At 44.0% G+C, this 27,167-nt stretch overlaps 1 protein-coding gene across 2 annotated transcripts in view; it reads right to left on the bottom strand.

Moving 5' to 3' along the window:
• nav2a (neuron navigator 2a) overlaps nucleotides 1-27,167 on the bottom strand; it is a 106,497-nt gene that overhangs the window by 75,351 nt on the left and 3,979 nt on the right. For both annotated transcript variants that reach the window (XM_027281562.1, XM_027281563.1), the window contains exon 2: nucleotides 3,126-3,243. In XM_027281562.1, coding sequence (XP_027137363.1) covers nucleotides 3,126-3,243 — 118 coding nt within the window. The remainder of the gene's footprint in view (nucleotides 1-3,125; nucleotides 3,244-27,167) is intronic.

A 27,167-nucleotide genomic window follows, 5' to 3' on the forward strand; every position in this document is an offset into this window, starting at 1 on the left:
TGGCTCGGGTTTGTCTGCTTCCACACTGTGGTCACACCCACGAGGGACGGCTACTCTGTGATTTTGAGATACACAAATTACCAACAAATTAGATGTTTTCAAGTTTAAAAAAAAAAGCAGACACATTTCTGGGAGCTGAAGACTGAGCAACAAATCTTACAAGGTCACAGATCAGGCTTAGGTTTGCAGGACGGATTATCCTCTCGGTTGCTTCAAGGACCGTCCATAAGAAGTTTACAGATGACTTTGTGAGTGTCACAGATGCCACATCCGTCCCCAGTATGGCTTCTTCCGACGCCGGCGTCTGCTCCGGTTTCACCAGCGATTGTGTGGTGTGAAGGGAGGCAGCGGGCAGGAAGGCGGGGCACAACAGGTGAATGGATCGCTCAGGTTTGTGTTGTTTTAATGTGAGAGCGGAGCGGCACAGGTCAGCTGTCACAGTGTATGTGTCGCATGTAGGCTCCATGCAGTGAGAATACAAAAATATCTGGATGATGTGAATGATGCCGTGGCACCTTTCAACCACGACTCAACAGCAGTTTTACTTCCTGAGCCAAAAAAAACTTCTCAGGAGGAGGAACTTCCTGATGGGCCGGGAATAATCAGCTCAACTGGTCCGTGCACGAGTATTCATAGAGTAATAACAGTAGTGTAAAGTTCACGTAATGTAATCTTTGTCCACTGGACAAAAACGCAACCTCAGACCTGCTGAAACATCGACTACAGCAGCACAACATGAAGCTGGTGGAAATCCATCCCACCGAGGACGAGGCGTCTGCAGCAGCAGAGAAAAGCTGCAGCAGAAAGCAACAGAAGAACCCTCGGGAAAAGGTAATTTGCAATAACAGACGAGGTTTAAAAGATCGAGTCTGTCCTCAGTTGTTTTTTATCCAGTGTCCTGAAGCTTTGATGGATTCACAGGCTGCAGAAGTCGAAGCCTTCATTGCGCCCAACGTGATATTCACACAGACAAACGTGAAGTCTGAATTTTGAAGAGAAAGAACGCAATGCCCAGTTTTGTAGAAGAATTTCTGATGGCAGGGAGTAACAAGTGAAGTAATAAGATTACTTCTGAAAACAGTAACGAGTTATACATTTAATTTTTATAGCAACAAACTCGACGGCAGCCAGATAAACTCGACATGTTTCAACAACAATTACTAGAAAACAATCAGCAGGACAGATGGATGCTTCACTGTCTCTCCATCTTTACATCTCCATCTGAAAACAAACTGTCAGTTTTTAATTAGTTACCGGTTAAATCTGCCCGACGACACAAACACACTACTTCATGAAAAGGCTCTTTGTGCTCCGCCACTTGCCTCGGTCAAGACCGAGTCGACTGGAAATGGAGCGCAACGAGTCGACGACTCCACAACTACAAGCTCGCTTACTCATCCGGGTGTGAAGAACTGACAGTTGCTGTAGCTGAAGCGACAACACCCCTGAGATTATTGGAATAACAGAAGCAGCATGAAGGCTGGATCCAGCGTTGAATGTATGTTATGGCATGAGAGGAGGAGGAGGCCCTCGAACACGTGATGTAAATACATTTCCCATAAAGCCCCGTGAGTTATCTCTGTGGGAATAATCACATGCAGCAGCTACAGTACGAGAACAGAGAGACTCTGTGCAGGATGAAGCCGTACGGAGCAGAGGAAGTGTAAATGTGGGTCAGAGACGAGGGGGAAGATCTGAAGGCAGAGAGAGTCAGAGACATGCTGAGTCACCCGTCAGCTGGTGTCGGACCGCTCCAGCCCTCAGGGTCAGCGTCAGCGTCAGCGGGTGAAGATGACAGGCCGAGGACGGCCAGACGAAATGACAGGACTGACGATGACACAGACGAGTGTGTGAGAGGTCAGAAACACAGAGCAGCCTTCTTCAAGAGCCCACACCACGACGGATATCTCCACGCTTACACACTTTCCTGTTCAGTTTAGCGTCACGCGACACTTTAAATCACAAGCGAAACCCACCGCTGACCCACGGCGCGCTCAAAGATTTTCCATGCCAACGTCGCCAAGTGTTTGCTCATGGTGGGAAGTGTTGAGGCTCTGTATGGAGACGTGTCCTATAATATTTGGCACTTTATAAATAAAATTTAAACATTGAATCGATGTGAATCAAGTTTAAAATGCATGCTGGTCAATGTGAAAGTTTTCACCAAGCATTGTCTTTACTAAGGGTGCTGCGTTAGACTTTTATTAGATGCCGAATCGGCGTCCACCTGTTTTCTGGCACCTAACTAATCCCAACTTACACTTTCAGCTACAGACTTCATTCAAACTTTAAACCTTTATTACACTATTCTGCTGTTTTTCAGCTCATTTCAGCAGAATGCGTGCAGGAAAATGCAGTTTTCTAGCTGATTATAAAGTGATATTTAAAAAAAAAACTAAATATTGGACACACTTGGATAATGTTGTGTAAATTATGCACCATCTCTTAAATCATTTCTTTCTCTTTTTGTTCTCTCACACTTAGAGTTTTAGTTCTTTTTGTACAGTTTTGGTTACAAACTCTCTTCACCTCCCCACACTTACAAAAAAGAGACAAAGCACGCAATAAAAGTTCAAGTTAAAGATTATTTTGGTGTGTTTTATTGTGAATTCTCTGATGTTTTATATTCTTATTTTGTCTATTTATATAGTTGTAGATATTTCTTTCCTGTCTGTAGTTTGTTTGAAGAACATTTAACTTTCAAAAAGAATTACATAAATCTCTCACACTAAAGAAGTTAAAACCTCGCCAAACACAAGTTTGTCTTTGTTTCTGAATGAGATTAGAAAGTTTTTTTTTTGCAGCTCACTCGTGTTCAAGTTCACTCATGAGCCTCGGAGCAAACCTGAAAAAGATGGATTTATCTGCCACAATAGTGTTTTGTCCTCTCGCCATAGAAGAAAGCATTCAGCTGTGCACGGGTAAATAAACTCTCTGCCTGCTTCACTGATGTTAATACATCAGATAATCTAAAAGAAAAGCTTATTTAAGGGTGATGTCGCCACTTTTTGTTTGGTGAAGGTCACCGACGTCTTTGAAAGTAAGCGGTGACGTGTTTCACGTGGTCACAGCTGGCTTTCCTTTTGCACATTTTTCTGGAATCAAACGTGTGTTTTTCCTCTTACCTACGACCTGGATGATCTCAGCCAGCAGCACTCCGTCCGTGACGTCTGTTTGCAGGTCCTTGATCAGTCGCTTGTGTCCTGACTTGGCAAGGTAGTGGTTGGCCCAGTCCGTGTAGATCTGCGGTCAGACACAAACACACAAACCACAGCGTTCAGTTCACGAGCCAACAACACAAAAAAGAATAAAATCCCATCCAAAAAAAAACTGGGGCAGCCCCCGTCGGGTCATCCACGTGTTTCAAACTCCATAAACACTTGAAAACTACAAAAGGTATAAATGGTTGGAGCAAATTTACGGCTCTAATAAAATAACAACATGGTTGAATGGGAGCAGAGTAGCCCTCTTTCTTTTGTTGGGGCTCCGATCTGGCATATATCCGCGTGGTATTCAAATTGGGGCCATTGTGCTCAGCCAGGGCATTCATCTCAGAGCGCACGGCGGCTGTTTTCAATGGGCCATGCTGACATCACTCTCTGGGGACAGAAAAGACCCTTCACTGCCTCGGGGGGGGAGGAGAGGAAGGGGGCAGAGCAAGCATCTGAATAATCTGAATAGCTTCCTTCATAATTAGTCGCCAAACTCTCCCTCTGTCATCAAGAGGAGTGAGCTTCTATTTCTGGTGACATTAAAAAAAGAAAAGAAAAAAGGCACGCAAAGGTTGAAGAGAACAGCGTTTCCTAACAAAATCATTTTTGAGCTCTCATGAATCCATCCTGATTTTACAGCATCGACTCATCTGTAAGCTGCAGAGTCTGTTGAACAAGTGTCGAACTTTCCCCCCTGCGGAGATCTGAAACATGGAGCGACAGCTCGGCTAAATAAAGACACTTTTACCTCCCTCGACGTCTCACTCTTGTTTTCACACAAACACTAAAACTTCTTGTGCCAGCGTGGTGACAAAGATGACAGAGGAAAGACAACGGGCGCGTTTAAGTAACCTGTTTACTGTCAGCTCTCTGAAGTAATCTGATTTCTTCAGTGATTTCCTCTCTCCTGTTCTCCTGGAGAAAGCAGCGACACATTCTTATATTAAAAATAAAGAAATCCAGAGGCAGAAAATCTGAAAGCTGAATCTAAATATGTCCACATGTAGAATTTGGACATATCTGCAACATAAGGAGAAAAAACAACCCAACCACATTTGAATGATTAAAAACAAGTTTATGAAATCAGGTGTCAAAATGAATTCTCAGCTCCAGGACTGTGGGGGTGTGTCCTCTGAATGCACTGAAGCCACGCCCACCCACAGGAGCAGTCCCGCCTCCCTCAAATGTCAAAAAATAAAACAAAACAATCTCAACATCGATGCTGCAGCTAGCGGCCAGTGTTGGCCGCATTACAGGGAGTCTTCCAGCCCAGGTGCAGGCCGTGGGATTTAGTGACATCTAGTGGTGAAGTTGCAGATTGCAACCAACTGAATACCGCTCGCCGAGCATAAACTACAGAGGCTGTGACACTATCTAGGGTCAATGCCGGGTTTGTCGGTTCTGGGTTACTGTGTTCAACGTGGTGGACTCGCTCTCTCTGTAGATATGAAAGGCTCATTCTACGGTCATAAAAACATAATAATTTCAGGTTAATATACATGAATGAAAACATAATAAACATAAATCTGCCAATAGATCTTCTTTAATGTTACACACCGGAGCTGTAGCTCCAAAGTAAGCCATTATACTTTGTATAAATGTGTCATCTCATGCAAACTTCAAGAATCTGTCTTTCATTACGGTGAAATTCAAGTGCACGTATCAGTGCACAGCATTCAAACTTCAGGTCAAACACATCCGTGGACACCCACCATGCGCGGCGAGGTGTGCGTGACACAACTGTGACCCTTGTTTCTTTTGTGTTTGCACTGTAAACAGACCTGAAGCTTTTTCTGCCACGCTACTCGTCGGATGAATCACTGCTCTCATGACGGCGTACAACAGGTGTGAGCACTTCAAAGACATACGCACATACACACTCATCTTCACATGCACGCAAAGATGCAAAAATAAAGGTTTGAGAGTGTACGCGTCCACACGTTTAACACAAAGACCCCCTGAGCGATGTTTAAATGACAGAGGCTGCACACCCAAACACAAATGCACAGTTATAAACTGACTCTTGAGTGACACGCCTCCGAGCGGCGGGATTAGGCTCTATTCTTTCAGTTCACACTCTCTGCTGGTCATGGAGAAAAAGGAAGTGCAGTGTTCGGGAGTCTAAGCTTTCTTTGAAGTAGTTTCGGGCAGGTAAATTGAGGGGTTGGAGTGTAATTAAAATCGAGGTGAAATGGGTAGCTGTCAGTCACGGGGTGAGAAACAGAGTGCCTGAGGGCCAGCAGGGGGGGAGGAGGACGGGAGGGTGTGGGAAGGTTGCGGGAGGAAGGAAAAGGGGAAGGGTGCGAGTCAAAACAGGTCGCGTTTAAGTTGAGAAAATTTAACTTTTCAAAACATATTTGGTATCTCTGACGGCTTCCTCTCATTCAAAACATCAGTCAGTTTTTAAATGTGATATATCAGGTATCGTAAGTCTGCTGTAGTACCTGAGACCGGTCTCAAAACCAGTTTTTGAAGGATCACTCAGACAAAGAAGACTTTATCATTCAAGTCTACAACTGCAGCGATATCACTAACTGCCTATTTATGTTCTAATTTGAAACTTTGGTAACTGATAACTCTGTTATCTTCTGGAATAAAATCTGACTTCCTAAATCACTTCAACTTCTTCAGACTTCATTCTGAAGGACCCAAAGAGATTTGGCAAGTATGAACTACCTAAGTAGTTTGTTGTCTAGTCTCGGCTTTGACTCAGTCTCGGCCTGCCTTGGTCTTGGTCTTGACTTAATCTCAAAGTCTCTGTCTTGTCTCGATCTCGATACACTCTGGTCTTTGTCATGACCTTGCTGAAGGTGGTCTTGAGGTGAGACACGTTTTTAGCATCTTACAGATGAATTGTACCGACACAGGATCTTGATAAACAATTGTTAATATTCTAAGAGTTTATCAAATTAGCATGTCTACTGTGAAAGGCCTCAGAATCGTCACTCGGCAGCTCTTCTGGGCATTTTAGCTCCTTTCAGCTCATTGTTTTGGTTTTCCGACAGATTTACTGTAAAGTTACATCTCACTTCTCTCAGTAACCTTCATTTCCTACTGTGCACTACCTGCAGACGACTAACAGATATTATTCTGAGGAGCTTGTGGAGATAAAAGGAGAGTTAATATTGAACTTATATTAATCAGTTGAACAGGTAGACGACTCCATATGAATATCTGTGTCTGACTGATGTGTACATAGGTCATCGTTAGCCATTAAAACCTGTTGTCTAGAATTCTTCTGACTCCTGGTTTCCAAAAAAAGTACAAACTACTGTAATGGTTGATGGATGATTGGTTGGGACTACAATTAGAGTCAGACGCTTACAAAACTAATATTCCAACCACTATTTAATTAAACTGAAGGGGACAGTGGGAAGCCTAGCACGTGTATGCAAAAAATAAACATAAGGAATGAATCACTTGTAACCATCAATAATGGAACCACCACAGACCAAATGTTCATCATTCATTTACAGGCATCAGGCAAAAGAAAAACCCAAAAACCATCACAACTGCATTAATCTGGTCTGTTTAACCGCATCTTTATTTTAACTTTAGACTTCGACTGTTCTTCTGAAGATCTGAAAATTGCTGAAAGGTCACAGAAAGACAGATGGAGAGAGGAGGTGGGGGGCTGATGAGAAGCAGACATCTGATCGTAAAGACATTTTAATAAGCTGCATGGTGAGTAAAGAGGAGTTATTGACTCCATAAATGAGGTGCAGGCCAGTTTCTCCATCTGAGGGAACCACTCTGAATGACTGAAAAGAAATTTTAATCAGAACTTCCCAGGGCCGTGAGCGTCTGATGAATTGAGATCGTCATTATATCAGAAATTGAATTTGTTGAGGGTGACGTCCAGGCTAAGTGGTCGACATCGTGGAAGTAGGTTTAATGTCAGCTCAGCGTATGATTGGTTGTCAGTGTACCAGATGAAATGTAACCACTTGAACCCTCATCTCTGACCTCCAATGCCTGACTTCGGACATACGGTCTTCCCTAACCACCCTAACCATTTGGACCCCTTGTCACTTCTACTCTCATTCCTAAAACCTAACCACTTTACCTAGATCTCCTACTTCTGGATTGCCCTAACCCCCAACCATGTGAACCCATTGCCAAACCATAACCACTAGGATTTAGATCTTCTGCAGAGATTTCTACAACTTTCAACCCACACATTTACCTCTTCAGTTCTGGAAACATCTGGACCCAACACCCTACGGTTCAACCTGAACCTCCCCAAAGGAAATCTACTGAGAATACCAACTCCAAGGATTCAACACGTCCTATTTTCCACAGTCTGTGGGAACGTGGTGATGGTACACTCGGTGTAGGGTTCATCTGATCGATTGCTGTGACCCGTGCACTGCCTTTGGGCTCTCTACCCCAAACTACTTGAGTTGTCGAACAGAACAAGGGAGATTCAATGCAATAATCAACAACCATAACAATGTGATCAGATGTTTCTTCATCTAAATCAAGAATTATTGCTAAATTATGATTAAATGTGTTGTATTTAGGTAAGAAATTCTTGTACTTGCTCTGCTGCAATGACTTAAAGTTTATTTGTACAAAGTACCAAAAACTCAAGATTGCCACAGAGTTCATAAATGGTTTTGTACTTTTCTGTATGATGTGAACTTTATAATCTAAGCCCAACAGTTGCCAACCTGTCTAGTATTTCCTTGCATTTGGTTCGAAGCACACTGGGATTTGTTTGAGCTACCGATGTCCCTTAACGGAGATAAAAATAAATAAAATAAGCACGACAAGGCCTCACGACTACCCACTCACATCCATACATCAACACGGAGTGACTGAGTGATCCATATAAACCAGTCAGATGTTCAGATATTTTCCAGCAGGGAAAATCCCTCTATTCCCAGAAACTCCCATTAATCCCCGACCCTCTTCTCGTGGGGTTTAGGGTCTTTTTTAGGAGCTGTAAATTGGTACCAGTGTCATGGATATTCCCGTCACCAGAGAAAGCAACATGACACTGACTCATTCACACTGTCAGGGCCTTATGATGAATGTCATGTGTGGCCGATTGAGCCTCTCGACCGCCTGCTTTGGGAATTTGTCACCTTCATAAACAAAATCTCCTCGTCCAGGTTGCATCCGTTTCGGTTTCAGCGCTGACCGTGAGCGGTTCAGTCTGAAAGTATCCGGACAGATACAAACGTTGTGATGTTTTTGGACTGAAGATTAAAGCGCTGGCTCTCAGCACGGCATCCTCCTCAACACTGTCCAAACAGGCTACGTACAGTAAAATGAAATTGTGACATTTTATCTAAACTCAGATCAAAGAAAAAGACCAACAGCCAACCATGATTTATCAATTCACAAGCACGCATTACATGAAAGCATGTTCACATAATGATGCCCCAATTTAAGCCTTCAGAAATGACAGAGTCAGATCTTTAAAGCCTGAGCAGCGATGAGTCACTCAATCGGACAGCTGTGTCTTTTTTCTTCTCTCACAAACACACAAATCTGCCTCACACATCCATCCAGCATCCCCGCTGACCCGGTTTGCTGAGTCACCGAGCCGGTGTGCCGATGCCTGCAGAAGAAGGGCATGACGCACACAAGGCCATCCCCGCAGCGCCGGGTCAGTGAGTGAGGGCAGCCAGGGCATCACACTGGGCGAGTGCCCTTTAGCTGAAGGGGAAGAGTGAAAAGTTCTCTGTCTGTTTCAGGTGCAGAGGCGAAAGTTTGGCGAAATGTCACATGATATGACCGACGCTGATCAGATCACTGAGCAGATGTGAACGTGATGGTGGCCACATGTGTGTGTTCATGTGTCGCTTTATTTTGCTCTTTAATCTCTGTTGCTGACTCGTGAAGACATAATCTGCTTGCTAATCAAACACTGCAGCGACGCTGACAGAAACAGATGCAACATTGCTGCCGACGGGTGAAACACTCTTAGCATTTAAATCTCCGTGACTGAGAAGTGAAGCAGTTCCTCTAACGTCCACCTGAGGCTGGCTCCAGAAGTGAGTCAGTCTCCATAAGTCCCCATGTTCAAATGTCCAACTTCACAGCAGAAATATATACATTTTAATTCCTTGCTCGTATCGTACGACTGAATCTGAAAAATATAGTTTAACAAACAATAAAAGGGAGATTTTGAAACAGAGTTATTGATTTTGTACTTTTATTTTTTAATATAAACTCAAGGTGAGTTTTCTTGAAACAAAACAAAGATTCAACTTGAAGAAAACTGTTTTCGTTCGTTCATTAATTTCTTTTTTATTTATTCATAAAATTTGTAACTAGAAACAAATCAAAGAGCGTCAGTCGCTGCCAAGGCTGGAAACTGTTAATAAATATTTAATGATTGACCGATGGTGACCATGGTGTTTGAGGAATGCCAAACGGCAACCCTCAATCTGTGGCTGTGAAGTGAAGCCAACATTTAAAAAAAACTGCAGTTCCTCTAACGTCCACCTGAGGCTGGCTCCAGAAGTGAGTCAGTCTCCATAAGTCCCCATGTCCAAATGTCCAACTTCACAGCAGAAATAAACATGTTTACAGCCTGGTACAAAAAACAGTTTTGGTCTCTGTAGCTAATTTCCCCGTTCATGACAACTGTACTGAGGGTGAATTTATATACAACTCACCTGTTCACATTATATTAAGGCTTAAAGTTATGCAGGATTAAGAGCGTGGACGCTTTGATTGACAGGTGGGCGTGGTTACAGGTGGCTCCACTGACGATCAGCATCTCGGCTGAGATTCTGATCAGCCGGGATGTGGAAGAATGATGAAGCTCTTTGTAGCGATGGTGACATAAAGACTTTCTTCATCAGATAATCTACCTGTTTGGTTTATGGAGCTTGTTGGCAGCACACACACTCATGCACAGCATGATGGAAAGCACTAACATTATATATCCAGACAGTAAGTTTGAGTGGATTTAACTTTATAGTGAGCTGTACATGCCCACAAACACAAAGATTAAGATATTACAGGTTAATGTTTTACTGTCACTGCATGTTTTCTGCACATTAACACAGAAATGATGAATGTAAACGTTTGTCCGTTTGGTCTGTAGGACCACAGAACATCCTAAAGGATCATAACTCAACATCTTAAATATTAGGTCTGTTTATTTTTAGCTTTCATAAGTGAGAGGTTTGTGAATTTCCTCTACATGTTGGGGAACATTAAGTCTTTGTTCGAGGCTGCTTTACACATTTTCACATGACAAAAGTAACAGACACCTCAGGTCCGCCCATACGTCGACCACAAAACAATTATGCCGATAACTTCAGGACTATTTAGCCTTATTACTTTCAGGGTTCAGTAAGAAACCTAAAAAGCGCTGCACTTAACACGCCATTATGAAGTAATCTACCAACATGAGCAAGAACTATAAAGAGAACACAGCAGGACCAAAGCTGCTGTAAAGTGCTATCTCTCACGAGAAGCTTTCATAGCGAGCCAGGACGGGGAAAACGGCTCTCGTTATAATTCAGGTAATGGCACTGAAGAGAGTGCTGAGTCTACAGAAGACATGCTCTGATAACGGCGCTTTCTTCTACCTTTTCAAAGGAAATCTACTTTTTTGAACGTCAAGCACAGATCCACTGACCATGTTTAGGAAATCCAGAGGTTTATGAGGTAGAACCAAATCCCAACAGGCAGCTTTCATTCATCTGTTCAGCTCACAGTGTCTGTTACCTGGCTCTGTTAAAGAGGGGGGGCTGCTAAAATAATTCCTGGCTCCTCCTGAGGCTCTGGCTCATCCCCTGACATTTCTATTTCAAGCTGACCCTTCCTCTTAAGTGTCTTTCTCTCATAACTCCCAGAGGGAGTGTCTCACTGTGAAACAGATTACTGCAAAGTAAAACTCTTAGTTCATCAACAAGTGAGCAAAAAAACCCTGGTAGCTCATTAACCCATGCTGTCCATCTCTGGTATCTTACCACTTTGTAGTTTGTGCAGGAGAAGCGGCTGTAGCTCCTCGCCGGCACCCTGAGGCCACCGTACTCCGTCATGTCACCTCAGTAAAGACGACTACCAGGGCAGAGCGAAAACAAGCAGAAGTCCATAAACTGGCTGGGTCATAAAAGAGAGGTGGAGCGGGTAAATATAGCCACGCTGTCTGATGACTCTCCTGTCCTCCTCCTGGTTTGTCGTCTGTATGAACAGAACATGCATTACTCCTCTTTATGAGCACTTCTCTCTCTCTCTCTCTCCTCTGACTGCTTCATAGTGAAGCCTCACACATCCTGACACTGTTTTAACCCCTGGGTGTCACTCACCCTGTCTGAGTCAGACACCCTGACTCAGTTCCCTCTTCTTCTGCTGCTGGTAGAGAGACAGACGAGCGACATAAAACCCAGAGATGGAACATCTTATTTTTGGGGCACTGTAAATGTGAGTATGAATGATAACAGAAGGTGCAGATCCTTACAGCGTTACTGTACAGTATGTTTTATGTTTGATCGGTGTATGTCACAGAGGGAGGGCGTTCAGGAGAGGACACCACCTCAGGATCTGCCCCTGCCTATCTCAGCGTCTTACTAAAGGCTCACGTCCCGACCAGGGCGTTACGCTCCGCTCATACAAACCGTCTAGTTGTACCCTCGCCTCTCGCAAAGCGAGGTCACTCTAAACTCTTCTCTGTGGTCGTCCCCAAATGGTGGAATGACCAACGGCTACAAGAACAGCAACATCCCTTTCTACCTTTAAAAAACTAACAACTATTCTGTGTCCTTTACACCTTTCTCAGCTTATGTCCTCCTCTGTAAGTCGCTTTGGATAAAAGCGTCTGCTAAATGCAATGTAATGTAATGTAATGTAATGTAATGTAATGGACACAGAGGTGAGGAGAGCAGGTATTTGCATGGAAAGAAGCTTTAATCTCTGACTGCTCGGGGTTGAACACGAAACAAACTAAAAGGCAAAAATACAAAACGCAACAACCAAAATCTGGATCTGGGAACAGAGACAGGAACGCATGCAGACACTGTATAGTCACCATCAGACACATAACGGACAGCAGGACATCAAGTGAAACCAACCCGGGACAGGTGCATGAACTACAAGGAACTACAAATTAAAACCGCCAACGTAAGCTGGTATACTCCGTTAACAAGGCTGTGTCCTGTGCTGCACTGGTTCAATATAACCTGTGCTCATCCAGACAGTCTTAAAGTTTCCCAGTGCCCACCCTGGATCTGAGACGAATCGTGTAAATGTGATGGATGTCTCTCCTCTCGCTGACTGAGTGTCGTCTTCCTCTGACACACCTGGTGCGGTACATTACAGCGGGCGACCACACACACACACACACACTGACAAACATGAAACATAAGTTCACGTGGGAGGTCTCAGGTTTGTATTTCTGTTTGAATCCAGCCATTGTTTAATGTCGTCTGGTGATTTGACTTTAACCGGCGGAGCAATGTGCTGACACTGACACTGCCCCGCTCCATATTCATACCACGGACATAAATTCACACTTCGAAGCTGAACCAGAACGACCTGACAGCTCCAACTGCCGCTGGCCTTCAGAGCAGCTTCGCTGGAAAGGCTCACAAACCGGTGGCCTTGCTCGCCGACACACACATTTGTGCTTTTGGTACAGCAGCGCATAAAAGACATAAAAGCAGATGTAAAAACCATTCACAGCTCCACCTCTGCTGCGTAATGCCAGACTCTGACAGTGGTGAGGAATAAAAATAAAAACGGGACGCCCCCCTCTGAATGTAGTGAGGCTGCATTCACACAAAATAAAGCGCAGGGTTGTCAGAAAATAGCACCGCTCCCTCTCCCACTTCACTCTCTCGCTCACTGAACCACCTCCTGCTCCTTCTTTCTCTCTTGACCATCGCAGCATGACGTCAGGTTGTGTTCAATGACGCCTCATTTGGTCTGAACACGGCCTAAAGAGTTGATTTTTTTTGCTTGAAGATTACACAAGAGTGGCACTCATCAGAGAGACATTCGAGTGTGACATCTGGTCAGAAATGAAGCAAGAAGTTGTCACATCGGGGCATAAAACAATAAAACAAATCGGCAGACAGATTAAAACAGCTGAGGGCTTTTGCAGACCATACCTACAATACTGTAATCATCTTTTATGCATGTAACCTTAACACACACTTGTCTGGATTTCTATGAGTGAAACAATACATTTGTAAAAATGTGCTTGTTCCCTCAATCCCCCAATTTTCTCTCTCGCCATATTTTGTTGCTTTTCCGCCTCCATTGTTGTAGTTCTCTACCTCGACTCGCACCTCGCTGCTGTTATGTTCCGTACACAACACGTACTCTTGTTGGCGACCCCTCCCGCTTCCTGCTGACCGTGCTGGGCCTCATCGATAAGGGCTCAGCGGCTCTCCATGCTGCTGCAGGCTGAGGGCGACATGTGGCAGCACGTCCCCTCTGACCCAGTCTGGGCTAGCAGATGGCTTGTGGGAGAATGATGGATGGACACTCATACAATAATCTAACAGAAGGATAGGCAGAGAGGGGAGGGAGGGAGGGAGCGGTGGATAGGTGCAGGTGATATTTTACCGCTTATCAAAGTGTGTTACTCTCTCCGTCACACCTAACATCCAGCTGTGAATGCAGGAACCTCCCCTCAGTTTAAATAATCCAACGCCGGGCGGAGGGAGGCGTCGTCTGTGCTGAACTCGAGCAGACACAGACAGATGGCCTCTGAGAAATCAGTCTTCCAGGTCTGTGTGATATGACAACAGAGGAGTGCAGGCTGCTCTGACAGCTGCTGTGAAGCTTTATACAGGACACAATGACTCCACCGCTGATACTTCCTAAACTGGACCGAGTTGTCCTGGTGGCTCAGTGCATCCCACATCCCACCTGATCTGTCCAACTTAACTGTCTTATGAGGAGGGAAAGGCAGAAAAACAACTGAATATGCTGCCACCTTTACACACCAAAGAGAAAGGCAGGACTGGAAACAACACACAAGAAAGATGGACTGGAAGGCATCTACTATCACGTCCTGAGCAGTGACCACACTTATTCCAAGTATTAGCAGATGGAGATCAGTGGATCTGCAGCTCATACTATGTTCGGTTGCTGCAGTGGGAAGGATTTTGCTGGATGTCTCTGACTCGTTATCACGGCAGGGGAAAGCAAGACAGAGTGGAAAAGAAATGTAAACTGACACCTGGAAAGATAAGACGTGCTGACAGAAAGAAGTGACGCTGAGAGAAATTCATCCAGAGTGGATACATAGAGTTCTTCATTCAGTAACCAGCAAACATTTGTCTTCTCCTCCCCGCTCTCTGCTCTCCATCACCGCTGCAGCTGGAGCTGCTTCTTCTTCTTCTTCTTCTTCTTCTCGGCCCCCAGCAGGATGCAGCATTGATGGTTTTTGGTCTGTGGGGCCCCTGGCAGCTACTTTCACCCCCCCTTGGTTTTCTGTTGTACTCACTCAGGCCTCTCAAGTGGCTTTAGCCCGCAGGAAAGCTGAAACAGGCCACTCTAAATGAGCCCTCATGTCTCTGCTTGCTCCCTGTTTGGCACATGAAAGACATGTGGCTTTGTGAGGCAATGAGGCCATACCAGGCACATGCTAGACAAAACGACTTGGCCAGAACTCTAAAGTTTAGAGTATGGGAAACCGAGGCATCCATCAGGAAGCCAAGAGACGGAGCATGCATGTGTGGTCATCTGTACATGCGTTACATAAACCCATTTGCAATCACTGCTGGTGGATGGAAAACTGGCCAAAACCAGGATGTATATAAATATCTACACCCAAGAGTTTTACCCTGAGCATCTGACAATGCTAAAATATTCAGATGTTAATCCAGAATATGATAAAACTGAATCATGAATACTTCTAAATCCCCTAAATTGGAGCTTTGTGTTGCCGTGCAGCGTCTGCCATGCAGGACGAATCCTGAGACGTGCAGCCTGATGCACACGAGGGCACAGCGGTCCAAAAGTGTTATTAAAGAGGGCTTAGTTTGTTAGCAGCACTGTATGACTGAGCAAGCCGTATGCAATGTGTGATTTCCCTGCAGAGAAAATTCTCTGGCAGCTTCCTCGTGGCCCTTAAAGATCAGCTGCTCACTCTGCAGGTGTGGAGCAGCAGCAGTGAAGCTCTGCACACGATATAATGCAGCAGCTTATATAAGTTTGACTCTGCAACATCATCGAGATGACTGCATATCTCGTTGCCTAGTGATCAAGTGCAAATCTTGAATCCTGCGGCGGCCTCTTCAGTTCAGATCTGCCACAGTCATCTCCTGTATTTGACCGGCTAAGGTGCATGTCGTGTGGGAACATGCTCTTCACTGCAGGATATCAAAAAAAAAGAAATGTTTGATTTCACAAAAACAGCTAAAAAGTTTGGATCTATCTCACTTGTCAAGAGACTGACTCTCCAAACTCATCAAAACAGGTGAATTCAAGTTCTTCAGATGTCGTACCACCAACAAGGACTTTGCTCGCTCACTGACGTCATCAAAAGACCAACTGAAACGCAACCGAGCAGCTAAATGCTGCTGTGGCTGCTGTGGCTGCTGCGTACACTGCCAGAGATCCTTTTTTCCTCTGTATGACTGAAGTTACGGGTGCACTACATCTAAGGTGCATGTCAAGCTCAAGACCTTGGGTGTATGTTAACTTTGAACATGCTCTTCACTGCAGGATATCGGAAATGTATGAAATGCCGACAAGCTTTTAAAAGCAAAGTTCGATTTCACAAAAACAACTAAAAATCATCTCACTGGTCAAGAGATCTCCAAGCTCCTCGAGACAGGTAGCTGAATTCAGCTTTCCTCTGACGTCGTACCACCAACGAGGACTTTGCTCGGCCAATGAAGTCATCAAAAGACCAATTGAAACGCAACCGAGCAGCTAAACGCATGCTGTGAGAGTACCACGATGCACCACGTGACGATCACAGCATATATCATAACTAAAAACAATCTTTTTTTTTTCTATCCTGCTCTGTGCGTAGGATTAAACACATAAATCGTGAGTTTTGATTTATGCTGCACGGGTCGTGCTCTGACACGAGGATCACGGGAATCAGATAATCAATAGACCTGTATTAGAACAGAGAGGATTATGGACATCGACTGCACTTCATCATAAAAAAGGAAGGTCGTTGTAATTTCTGGGAGTGTGTGCTCGTGTTCAAGTGTGCATTCCTGTGATCCCTTTGTCATTCTCTCCCTCACACACACACACACACACACACACACACACACACTCATAAACACAAACACACACACACGCTGACCCTGTGGCCCACCGGCCTCCCCCGTCAGTCACGCTGTGTGGAGGTTAGTGGTGTGTAATTAAACTAGCCGTCTTATCGGGCACATCTCTAGACTCTGGTAATAACCTCCTCTGCTTCCATCTCCCCTTCCTCTGTGGACTCAGATTCAGATAAAGAAACACACACACACACACACACATAGAAAGAAAGTGTGTGTGTGTCTCATCCATCTGTGTTGTGTGTAAACTCAACAGGGTGCTCATTACACCAAATGACTTTTATTAAATCTGCTGCTTCCTACTTCTATCACACACACATCAGCTATTCCTAAGATCTGTTTGCACCACACGACCCGTCTCCATCTGACCCGCTGTGTGTTTTATCACACTGTCCCAGATCCTGTTGAATATTTACCACCTCTGTGGAATTGTGCTGATATCATACCAAACAGCGGGCAACAAAGCAGCACCGAAGACAGTCCTTTTCTTAGAAATCCTTGGACTCACACACACAAATGTGCTGCAAAACTCTGCTTAAAGTCCTCGCTAAGCCTAGTTTAACTTTCCATGTCATCAAAGAAAAACTGGTATCAGGTGAAGGGGGGAAAACCGGGATCCACGCCTTCACGCTGCTGCTAATCCGTTGCTTGCCTGCAATCCAACACTACTGTAAGGCTTCCACTGATACCTAAACACACAGGCATGTCCTGAAGCTGCAGCGTCAGGCGAGAAAAGGACTAATGTAGAAAACGCCGTAATTTCAACAGTCCGCTGGTGTTTGACCTCTGTGATGACCCCGAAGTGTTCAGCCTACCAGTTTCATGGTGAAATTCTTCTGCTCCCAGCGGCACAGCATTAAACTCATTTTGCTTCTTGCAGCTTCCGTCCTCAGAGACACCTGCCTCACACCGAGGAGGACTGTTGGTTGGGCAGCCGGTGCTCAATATAAGCCATCTGAACCAGGTAGGTCGAGATCAAACTGGACCCAAACAGGAGCCGAAGCGTAAAAGACAAATCCACAGAGAAAGAAAGAATCCAAGGAGGAGGTTGCAGGTTTGAGAAAGCTGTCCCTGAAAGAGTGCACCATGTAGATCCAGAGAGCTTCTGCTCTGCTCCAGCCCCAGCAGGTCTCCGTATGCCTGAGGGCGGTGGAGGGGGGAGAAGGAGAGAGAGGGAGCTCAGTGCCTCCAGCTTTTCTCCACCCACTCTGGTACACGGAGGAGGGAAAAATAAACGCAGGAGGCAAAAGGCAAGAGGAGCTCCATGGCCTGTGCTGCCGCTCTGAGAGGCAGCCAAACCAAACGCACCGGGCGGAGGAGGAGGAGGAGGAGGAGGAGGAGGAGGAGACCCCCCCTCCTCTCCTGCCCACGGCAACACATTGTGCTATTGCTCTTCAATGGACCATCGGTCATATGGGGAGGAGAAAGAAAGAGAAAAGGACAGACCTCTTAACCTTCCACTACCCCTCCCCCGGGAGTCGACCCCCATCCGTGACAAAAAAAAAGTGAGTAAAAACGGGTCGATCGGTGCAGCTTTGATAACAGTGGAGGGACGTGCAGAGCTCAGAGGCCAAACCGCGCAGAACTCAACGCTAACCGTCGCTTTTCTATTTATTATTCCTTTAACCAGCTCCTCTGTTAAAAAAAGAAAGCAGAGTTTTATTTTCCCCCGACCAGAGAGACGGAGCAGTCCGACCCGGTCTCTGATCAGCCGTCACCCACATCACATTGTAGCAGCTGCATGTGTGTATTTATGTGCATGTGTACGGCGGGTTCCTAACCTAAGCATTTATGTATGTGTGAGTGTGTATGTAAGAGAGTCCACAGCACAGGATGCCCTCCGTTTGAGCGTGTTCCAACCCCCTGTGCACACACACACACACACACACACACACACACACCACCACCGACCACAAATTACAAGCTGAATTTGAATTTTGGGAAAGGCCCAAGATTTACAGAAAGTTCCCACAGTAGGGGGATGCCTGATCACTTCCAGCAGGCCGAACAAAAAAATGCTTTAAGCTTCACGAAAAAAAAACAAAAAAACAATAATACTGAAGTCATGTGGACAGTATAAAGTAATGACCCGCAATGTTTTCACAGCTTCTCTACTGCCAAATACTGAAACACAACAGCCATGCAACTTATAGTGAGTTTATGACAGTCTGCAGCGCATTTCAGCTGGACATGTCAGTGTTTGTTTAGCAGCCAGTAAAAGCCACCAAAGACGACCAAAAATGAAGAAAGGATTGGACAAATTTAGACTTTCTGTACCAGATTTCATAGCAATCCACCACAAATACCAATCCATGGGTTACTGTAGTAGAGATCTTTCACTGGATGGGTGAAAAAACCTCGACCTGTTGGTAGCAACAGGTAAAGGATCACCAAAGTCCGTTGGATTCATCCTCTTGGCACCATGAATGTCAGTCCCAAAATGTCATAGCAATTCAGCCAATAGTTATAGAGACATTTCTCACACACACACACACACACACACACACAATAAGTTTGTCTATATTTGCTCTACAGGAAAAGTCAAAGTCAAAATCAGTCAGTATGATTCATCCTCTTGGGACCAAGAATGTATGTACCAAATTTCACAGCAAATAACCCAATAATTATGGAGATGTTTCTGAAAAACAAACAAAACAAAAACACAAAATGTTAGGTTCTCATCATTAATGTCAGTCGGATTCATCTTTTGGGGACCATGAATCGATGTACCAAAAAGTCATAGCAATTCCCTCAAAAGTTTTGGAGACATTTCACAAAAAAATCCCAAAAAGTTTGTCCATAGTCACTCTACGGGAAAAGTCAAAAGGATCATCAAAGTCAGTGGGATTTATCCTCTTGGTACCATGAATGACAGTCCTAAAATTTTATAGCAATTAAACCAATAGTGATGGAGACATTTCACCAAAAAAAACAAAAAAAAACAAAAGTTCGTCTATAGTCGCTCTACAGGAAAAGTCAAAGTCAAAATCAGTCAGTATGATTCATCCTCTTGGGACCAAGAATGTATGTACCAAATTTCACAGCAAATAACCCAATAATTATGGAGACGTTTCTGAAAAACAAACAAAACAAAAACACAAAATGTTAGCTTCTCATCATTGATGTCAGTCGGATTCATCTTCTGGGGACCATGAATCGATGTACCAAAAAGTCATAGCAATTCCCTCAAAAGTTTTGGAGACATTTCACAAAAAAATCCCAAAAAGTTTGTCCATAGTCACTCCACGGGAAAAGGCAAAAGGATCATCAAAGTCAGTGGGATTTATCCTCTTGGCACCATGAATGACAGTCCTAAAATTTTATAGCAATTAAAACAATAGTGATGGAGACATTTCACCAAAAAAAACAAAAAAAACAAAAGTTCGTCTATAGTCGTTCTACAGGAAAAGTCAGTCAAAATCAGTCAGTATGATTCATCGTCTTGGGACCAAGAATGTATGTACCAAATTTCACAGCAAGTAACCCAATAATTATGGAGACGTTTCTGAAAAACAAACAAAACAAAAACACAAAATGTTAGGTTCTCATCATTGATGTCAGTCGGATTCATCTTCTGGGGACCATGAATCGATGTACCAAAAAGTCAAGCAATTCCCTCAAAAGTTTTGGAGACATTTCACAAAAAAATCCCCAAAAGTTTGTCCATAGTCGCTCTACGGGAAAAGGCAAAAGGATCATCAAAGTCAGTGGGATTTATCCTCTTGGCACCATGAATGACAGTCCTAAAATTTTATAGCAATTAAACCAATAGTGATGGAGACATTTCACCAAAAAAAAAACAAAAAAAAAACAAAAGTTTGTCTATAGTCGCTCTACAGGAAAAGTCAAAGTCAAAATCAGTCAGTATGATTCATCATCTTGGGACCAAGAATGTAGGTACCAAATTTCAAAGCCAATAACCCAATAATTATGGAGACATTTCAGAGAAAAAACTAAACAAAAACACAAAATGTTAGCTTCTCATCATTGATGTCAGTCGGATTCATCTTCTGGGGACCATGAATCGATGTACCAAAATGTCAAGCAATTCCCTCAAAAGTTTTGGAGACATTTCACAGAAAAATCCCCAAAAGTTTGTCCATAGTCACTCTATGGGAAAAGGCAAAAGGATCATCAAAGTCAGTGGGATTTATCCTCTTGGCACCATGAATGACAGTCCTAAAATTTTACAGCAATTAAACCGAGACATTTCACCAAAAAAAAAAACCCCCAAAAGTTTGTCTATAGTCGCTCTACAGGAAAAGTCAAAGTCAATTCAGTCAGTATGATTCATCCTCTTGGGACCAAGAACTTTTGTACCAAATTTCAAAGAAAATAACCCAATAATTATGGAAGACATTTCTGAAAAAAAACTAAACAAAAACACAAAATGTTAGCTTCTCATCATTCTACAGGAAAAGTGAAAGGATCATTGATGTCAGTCAGATTCATCTTCTGGGGACCATGAATCGATGTACCAAAATGTTATAGCAATTCCCTCAAAAGTTTTGGAGACATTTCACAAAAAAATCCCCAAAAGTTTGTCCAAAGTCACTCTACGGGAAAAGGCAAAAGGATCATTAAAGTCAGTGGGATTTATCCTCTTGGCACCATGAATGACAGTCCTAAAATTTTATAGCAATTAAACCAATAGTGATGGAGACATTTCACCAAAAAAAAACAAAACAAAACAAAAGTTTGTCTATAGTCGCTCTACAGGAAAAGTCATCAAAGTCAGTGGGGGTCATCCTCTGGGGACCATGAATGTATGTATCGAAATTCATAGCAATCTACCCAATATCAACCTATGGTCGCTCAGGGAAAAATCAAGAACAGGATTCATCCTCTGGGGATGTGAATGTCTGCACGAAATGTCGTGGCAACCCATCTTATAGCTCAGTCTGAACTAAACTGGTGACTAAAAACCATCCGTGAGAAATAAACACCAACAATACAAATAAAATGGATTTTGCAGGTTACCATGACGACACTTCACTCCTTAACCAACAACTAGGACTTTTTCTATCCTGTACAGTGTGTCATCAAGGTAACACACCACAAAGTGAAACCCATGTAACTACTCAGCCTGCGGCACCACAGAACCATCAGTCCCCCATTGCTCCTAACCGGCATTGATTTAATGACACTCTGGCTCGACGAGAACAGAATATGTCAGCATTTAGTGCTTGTATTTAACGGTTTTAGTGCAGGCCTTCAACAAGCTCATTAAGCGCAGCCACAGTGAATGGGCTGAGTATGGTTCCTTTCACAGTCCCAGATAAACCTCAGTGTGTCAGCGACAATGGGGGGATAACCCTGCCAGGGAGGGCCTTTTGTTTTGGGGGACTCCCACCTCTGAGCTCTCTGGGGCTGGGCAGGGAAGATTGGGGGGTGAGGGTGGGGGCGTTGGGATGGCCCTGCTGCCTGGCTGTTCCGCTCTGGCTGCGGGGTGGGGGTGTGAGGGACATATGGACTCGCAATGGGTAAAGAGACATGGACAAAAGCACTTGGACAGGGTTAGTGCTGCAGAGGCAATGGTAGACTGACTACTTTATTTGTCTTTTTATTGACTTCTTCTCTGGTACATCACGTTTGATTTGATGTAGTGTGAGATGACACACACACACACAGAATGCTGCACTGAATCTTTGCTTATTTGGCTTTCAGCATGTTGTCTGAGTGCTTTAACTCCATGCACATGCACTGATCGGTTAAATAAAAAGGTACAATATCAGCATTAGAAAACATGAATTTATGTAAATTTAAACAAACTTCGTCATAATGTTCGACCCTGCTCGCATTTAGTCCTGTAAAGACAAACGTCATTAAAGTTATCCGGTGTCAGATTATTAGAAAAACTGACTGGAACACCAGTGATGCCATCTGGCCCTGGTTACCATGACAACCAGCTGAGACAACCTGACTAATGAAACGACATGTAAACACAGAGCCTTGAAAATGTTGTCATGCCACAGAAAAACTGTTGTCTGGGGGGCAGAAAACTGAAAGATCAGACGGAAACTGAGTTCTTCTGGCTGTGCGACTGAAACTCCAAACTCTGCAAACTGTCCCTTTAAACAACAGAGAAGCACACCGTCCCTAAAATGAGGTGAAACCATTCGAATCTAAAAACTAAAGCTCCTCTTAATGTATCCATTCTTCAAGTAGATGGTTCGAGATGTAACTCTCAATCATAATTATGCTTTCATCTTGCACACGTGTGCACGTGGGAGACGGAGACATCACGGGGAATCTCTCTGAATGGCAGATTTACAGCCCTGATTTAGGAGGAACACTTATCAGGGAAGCTTAAAAAAAGACCGGCGTCGAGCACAGACGTGCAGAACAAACAACACGCACACAACCTCGACAAGCGGAGGAATAAAAGTCCCCGAAGCTGCAGGAGAACGCCACTCTGTCATCTTTTCACATATTTCATAGCTGTATTCATACATGTTCAAACTCTGCAGATCTCTGCAGCTGGAAGCTCAGTCCGAGGTCGATCAAACCAAATCATTGTTATAATACTGGGCTTTAAAAATCCACTGCTGGCCGACCTCTACCATTAAATATACGGTAGCATATTATGATATTATATTGCATGATGGTCAGATAGGACAATAAAACGGAGGGTTTGTTTTGAACCTGTGTGAATGTTGCTTTCCTGGATGTTGCCATGACCACAGATTTCAGCATCAGTGAGGATGGTGAGTGATTGGTTATAGCTGAAGGCTAAAAAATAAAAACAATAGATATCTGATCTGATTCACTGCATCAACACCTGACCAGCAGACATCATCGGCTGTCCGTCGGCTCCACAGAGGTCATGAAGTTACCCCAACCTGCCTCTCAGTCCTTGTTGACCCTGGACACGGGCCTCTGGGGAGCGTGACTTCAGCCCCGCTGACCTTTACCTCCTCCACTGGCCTCTCCTCCTTTTTTCTCTCTCCACACTGCCTTCTGTTTCCAGACAGAGATGGAGTTGATTGTGTTAGTCTAACCGCCTCTGCAGCGCCGATTCCCCAGTGGGTGCCACTCACAATGACCCGTTTGTCTGCTCCAACGGGGGCTCCCTGTGACAACTAACACGAGGGAAAGGAGAGAACCCGTAGAGTGGAGGGCACCTTGAGAGGGGAAGGGAGATCAATGGAAGGACGTTGACTCAGGAGAAACAGATGCCCGGGCCTTAATTAATATGGTTATATGTCCTCAGCCATGACCTCACACAGGAAGGCGAGGGGACAACCGCACAGGAAGTGGAATCTGATCGAGACGCATTAGGCAGGGATGAGGTCATTACGAGTGGAGCCGACTGCCATATGATCACACATGTCATCCGAGAAAAACGGAGCTTTTCACAGTGTTTATGGAAAACCGAGAAAACTTCTCTTCAAATGTTTATTTCTAAAGATCTAATTAGAACATATTGATGCATTTATTTAAATAAAAATAAACTGAAGCACATTTATTCTAGTGTGTAAAAAAAACATCAACGGGTAGGGTCACCCCAAAAACCCACCGGGCACGTCTCCGTCCTCCATGCGACTTCAAACCACACCGGGAGCATTTCAGAAGTGTGTTAGCCCGCTCGACTTTGTTTACGTGCTCAGATTTGGGTGTAAGTGCTTCTCAATGTGTAAATATGCTATGTAGTTCATTGTCTGACTTCCGGACGAGTCACGCAGCATCCATCAAAAATAGAACAGCCACGTATCGGTCGTGGAGCTGAGCGGAGGCCTGCTTCTACGATGCTTTTGAAACGGACTGCAGCGAGTCGTGGGGTTTGAAACATCGACTAGAACGATGCACAGGTTACAGTTAATGATCAGCAGTTTCACAGGTCCCATGCAGCTGGAAATTTCCATCACGACAAGAAAATATTTGATGAAATGATCACAGTTATCCATACTTCATGAGACTCTGATGTTGACAAATTTAACCACTGCTTAAACTAAAAAACATCCTGGGTCGACATCCCACATCTGCAGGAAACGCTGGAGTGCCTCATCTTTTTTGTCCCATTTAAGGCTGAAAAGCTCCTCAGGTAGCTGCTGGGGGAGAACCTTCCTCTTCCTCCTCTGTTAAAAGCCACTTCAGACTTCAGCTATCTCACCATCTGACCGCACGTGAAGCCTCCGCTGGTATCAGCCCTTTCAGTCCAGCCCGGTCAATCTACGGGACGGATCTTCTCTGTGTTCTCTTAGGGAGGACACAGAGGTGCGTTGTCTCTCTTATCAACAGCAACGCGGGCCTTCCACCTGTCTGATGCTGATAGTAATGTGTGGCCGCCGTTTGGGTGAAAACCTCTTATCTCCAGAGTGTCAGCTTTCAGGAAAAACAGCCTTGATTTGTAGACAAAGACGGACTTTCTGACAGCGCTCGGAGACGAGGCTTTGACGTGACAAGTGTGACAGCTACAACCACAAAATGATGAAGCGCACACGCTAAATCCACAAGGATCACTCGCAAGACCTAACAAGACTTGTCGGCTCTTTGTCTGAACTCTTGCAGTCTGTTAAACCCTCGGTTTTTCCTTTGAACAATGAACTCTCCAACAATGAATCACTGAAACATCCATTAAATCTGGCTTTAACTTGCTGCACCCTCCTGAAGAGACATATGTGTATGTGTGGCCCTTTGTCATGGTAATAAAAAAAAAGAGGCTGCAATATAGTCACCCAGACCCCCACTCAATCTGTCCTCCTCCTCTGGGTGGGTATAGAAGGGCATTAGCAATCCAATACAGCGCAATAGGGCTCTGGCTTTCACTCTCACCTGCTGGGCCGGGTCTCTGGGAGAGTCAGGGCGGGATGTAAAAGCCATAAAAAAAAGTCATTACCGCCTTTCACAGGATGCCGGGGAGGAGGGGAGAGGCTGGAGACAGGAGAGAGCTTTTCTAGGGGTCAAATGAGATGGGTTTTAAAGGTTGATGCTGAGGTTTGCAGACCAAAGACGCTGATATTAAATATTTATTTCACTATCGTTGTTAGCTGGCTGTACAGAAAATCAAATTCTGGACTGGTTAAGTCCTCTAAAATATAACTCTGATCATCAGACAGCAACCCTTTATTGTATGTGCAGCTGCGACTAAAGATTATTGTAAATATCAAGTAATCTCTTAATTATATGTTACCTGAAGGTTAAAACCTGGACACAAGTCAAACGGTCTTTGGAGTGGGTTTTCATTGGTTGGACGCCTGGAGTAAGATCTGAGATTTTCATGTTTTGTTCTATGACATAAAATCGTCGGTAAATACCGCACTCTTAACTTAAAAAAAAGGAGACTACAGACGGGTTATTGAACGTCATCCCGCAGAACACCTAAAGTTTAGCAGGTCACACTGAAGTCACCATAAAGTATTTTGTTTTCAGATCATCTTGCTGAACAAAACATGTAAACACCATAAACCGTTTGCCACAGAGATGTGCTGGACTACAAAAATACATCATCCCTGCAGCTCTCTGCTCATTAAGTAACTGTAAAATGTTGCCAGGACCCAAGATGACGTCTTCAAATTGCATTTTTTTTGTCCTACCAACTCTGCAAAACCCCAAAATATTCAATGCATGCTATAAAACAGAGAGAAGCAGCAAATCTAACTGAACTACTGGCATCCGTTTAAAGTTTATCTGCTAAAGTCCATGTAAAGTAAGAATACGTTTTGTCAGACCAAAGAAGAAAGAGTGATCAACCACCCAGCCAAATTTGAATGATTAAAAATATCGACAAGTTTATGAAGTTAGGTCAAAATCAGGTAAAAATGAATTCTCAGCTGCAGGACTGACATGACTAACTTCGAAACACTCTGAGCTGAGATGAATTCATCTCTGTCTCTCTGCTCAGGGTGGCCTCAGCGTGTCATCGAGCCGCCCTTTAAGGACCGCCCACAAAAATCCTGAGACTGAAAACTGGTGAAAAACTGTTTGAACCTCTAACTCCACATTTAGTTTTTAGTCTTTTCAGCAACTATTTTCCAACATATTTAATGTGTTTTGAAAGAATTGCCTTAATATGTATTTAATATTATATTAATATAATGTCCTTTCTGGTTTTTACCAAATTTATATCTCAGTCTAATCTCTACGCCCTCAGCCATCGATCAATAGTTTGCCATTACGGGTCATTTAATTAACTCTGAATCCACAATAATGAAATGAGTTCACACGTCTCACTGGGTCTGCAGGTTCACGGTCAAACCAATTCCCTGAATGAAATTACACCAGATTTAAATAATTCAAATTAGGGAAATTATAATCTCGGGCAATTACACATCTTCGAGACGGGACGATGTTGAATTAATGGAGCTCGGCATCACTGATGCATTTATCTCAACAGTGAGGATTTAATATCCAGACTGAGCTCTTCTCCCCCGGATGGAGGTGTCCGTCTAAATTGTGGATTCTGGTTTATTTACGATGAGATCATCTCGGTAAATATTAAGCCAAGGTAGCCTGTGGCCCTTCTCACACTATGTTTTCATGTGATTGGGATTCAGCTGAGCTTTCATAACGAGTCTAATAAAGCCGGTCTTTACACAGAGCCCGACTTGAGCCTTTATCTGGAGAGATGGTTATTAAGATAGGAGCTCCTTATCGCTGCAGCACACAGATCTCTCTCTGTGGCAGTGTGCTCATGCGTGTGTGTGTGCATGACTTATAAAGGTCTATGCACGCTTCACGTAGCATCAAAATTTCATCAAATCTTTCAGGGTCTCCTGCTGTGAAGTGGCTT

The sequence above is a fragment of the Larimichthys crocea genome, chromosome VIII (assembly GCF_000972845.2).
Source record: "Larimichthys crocea isolate SSNF chromosome VIII, L_crocea_2.0, whole genome shotgun sequence".
Taxonomy (NCBI): Eukaryota; Metazoa; Chordata; class Actinopteri; family Sciaenidae; genus Larimichthys; species Larimichthys crocea.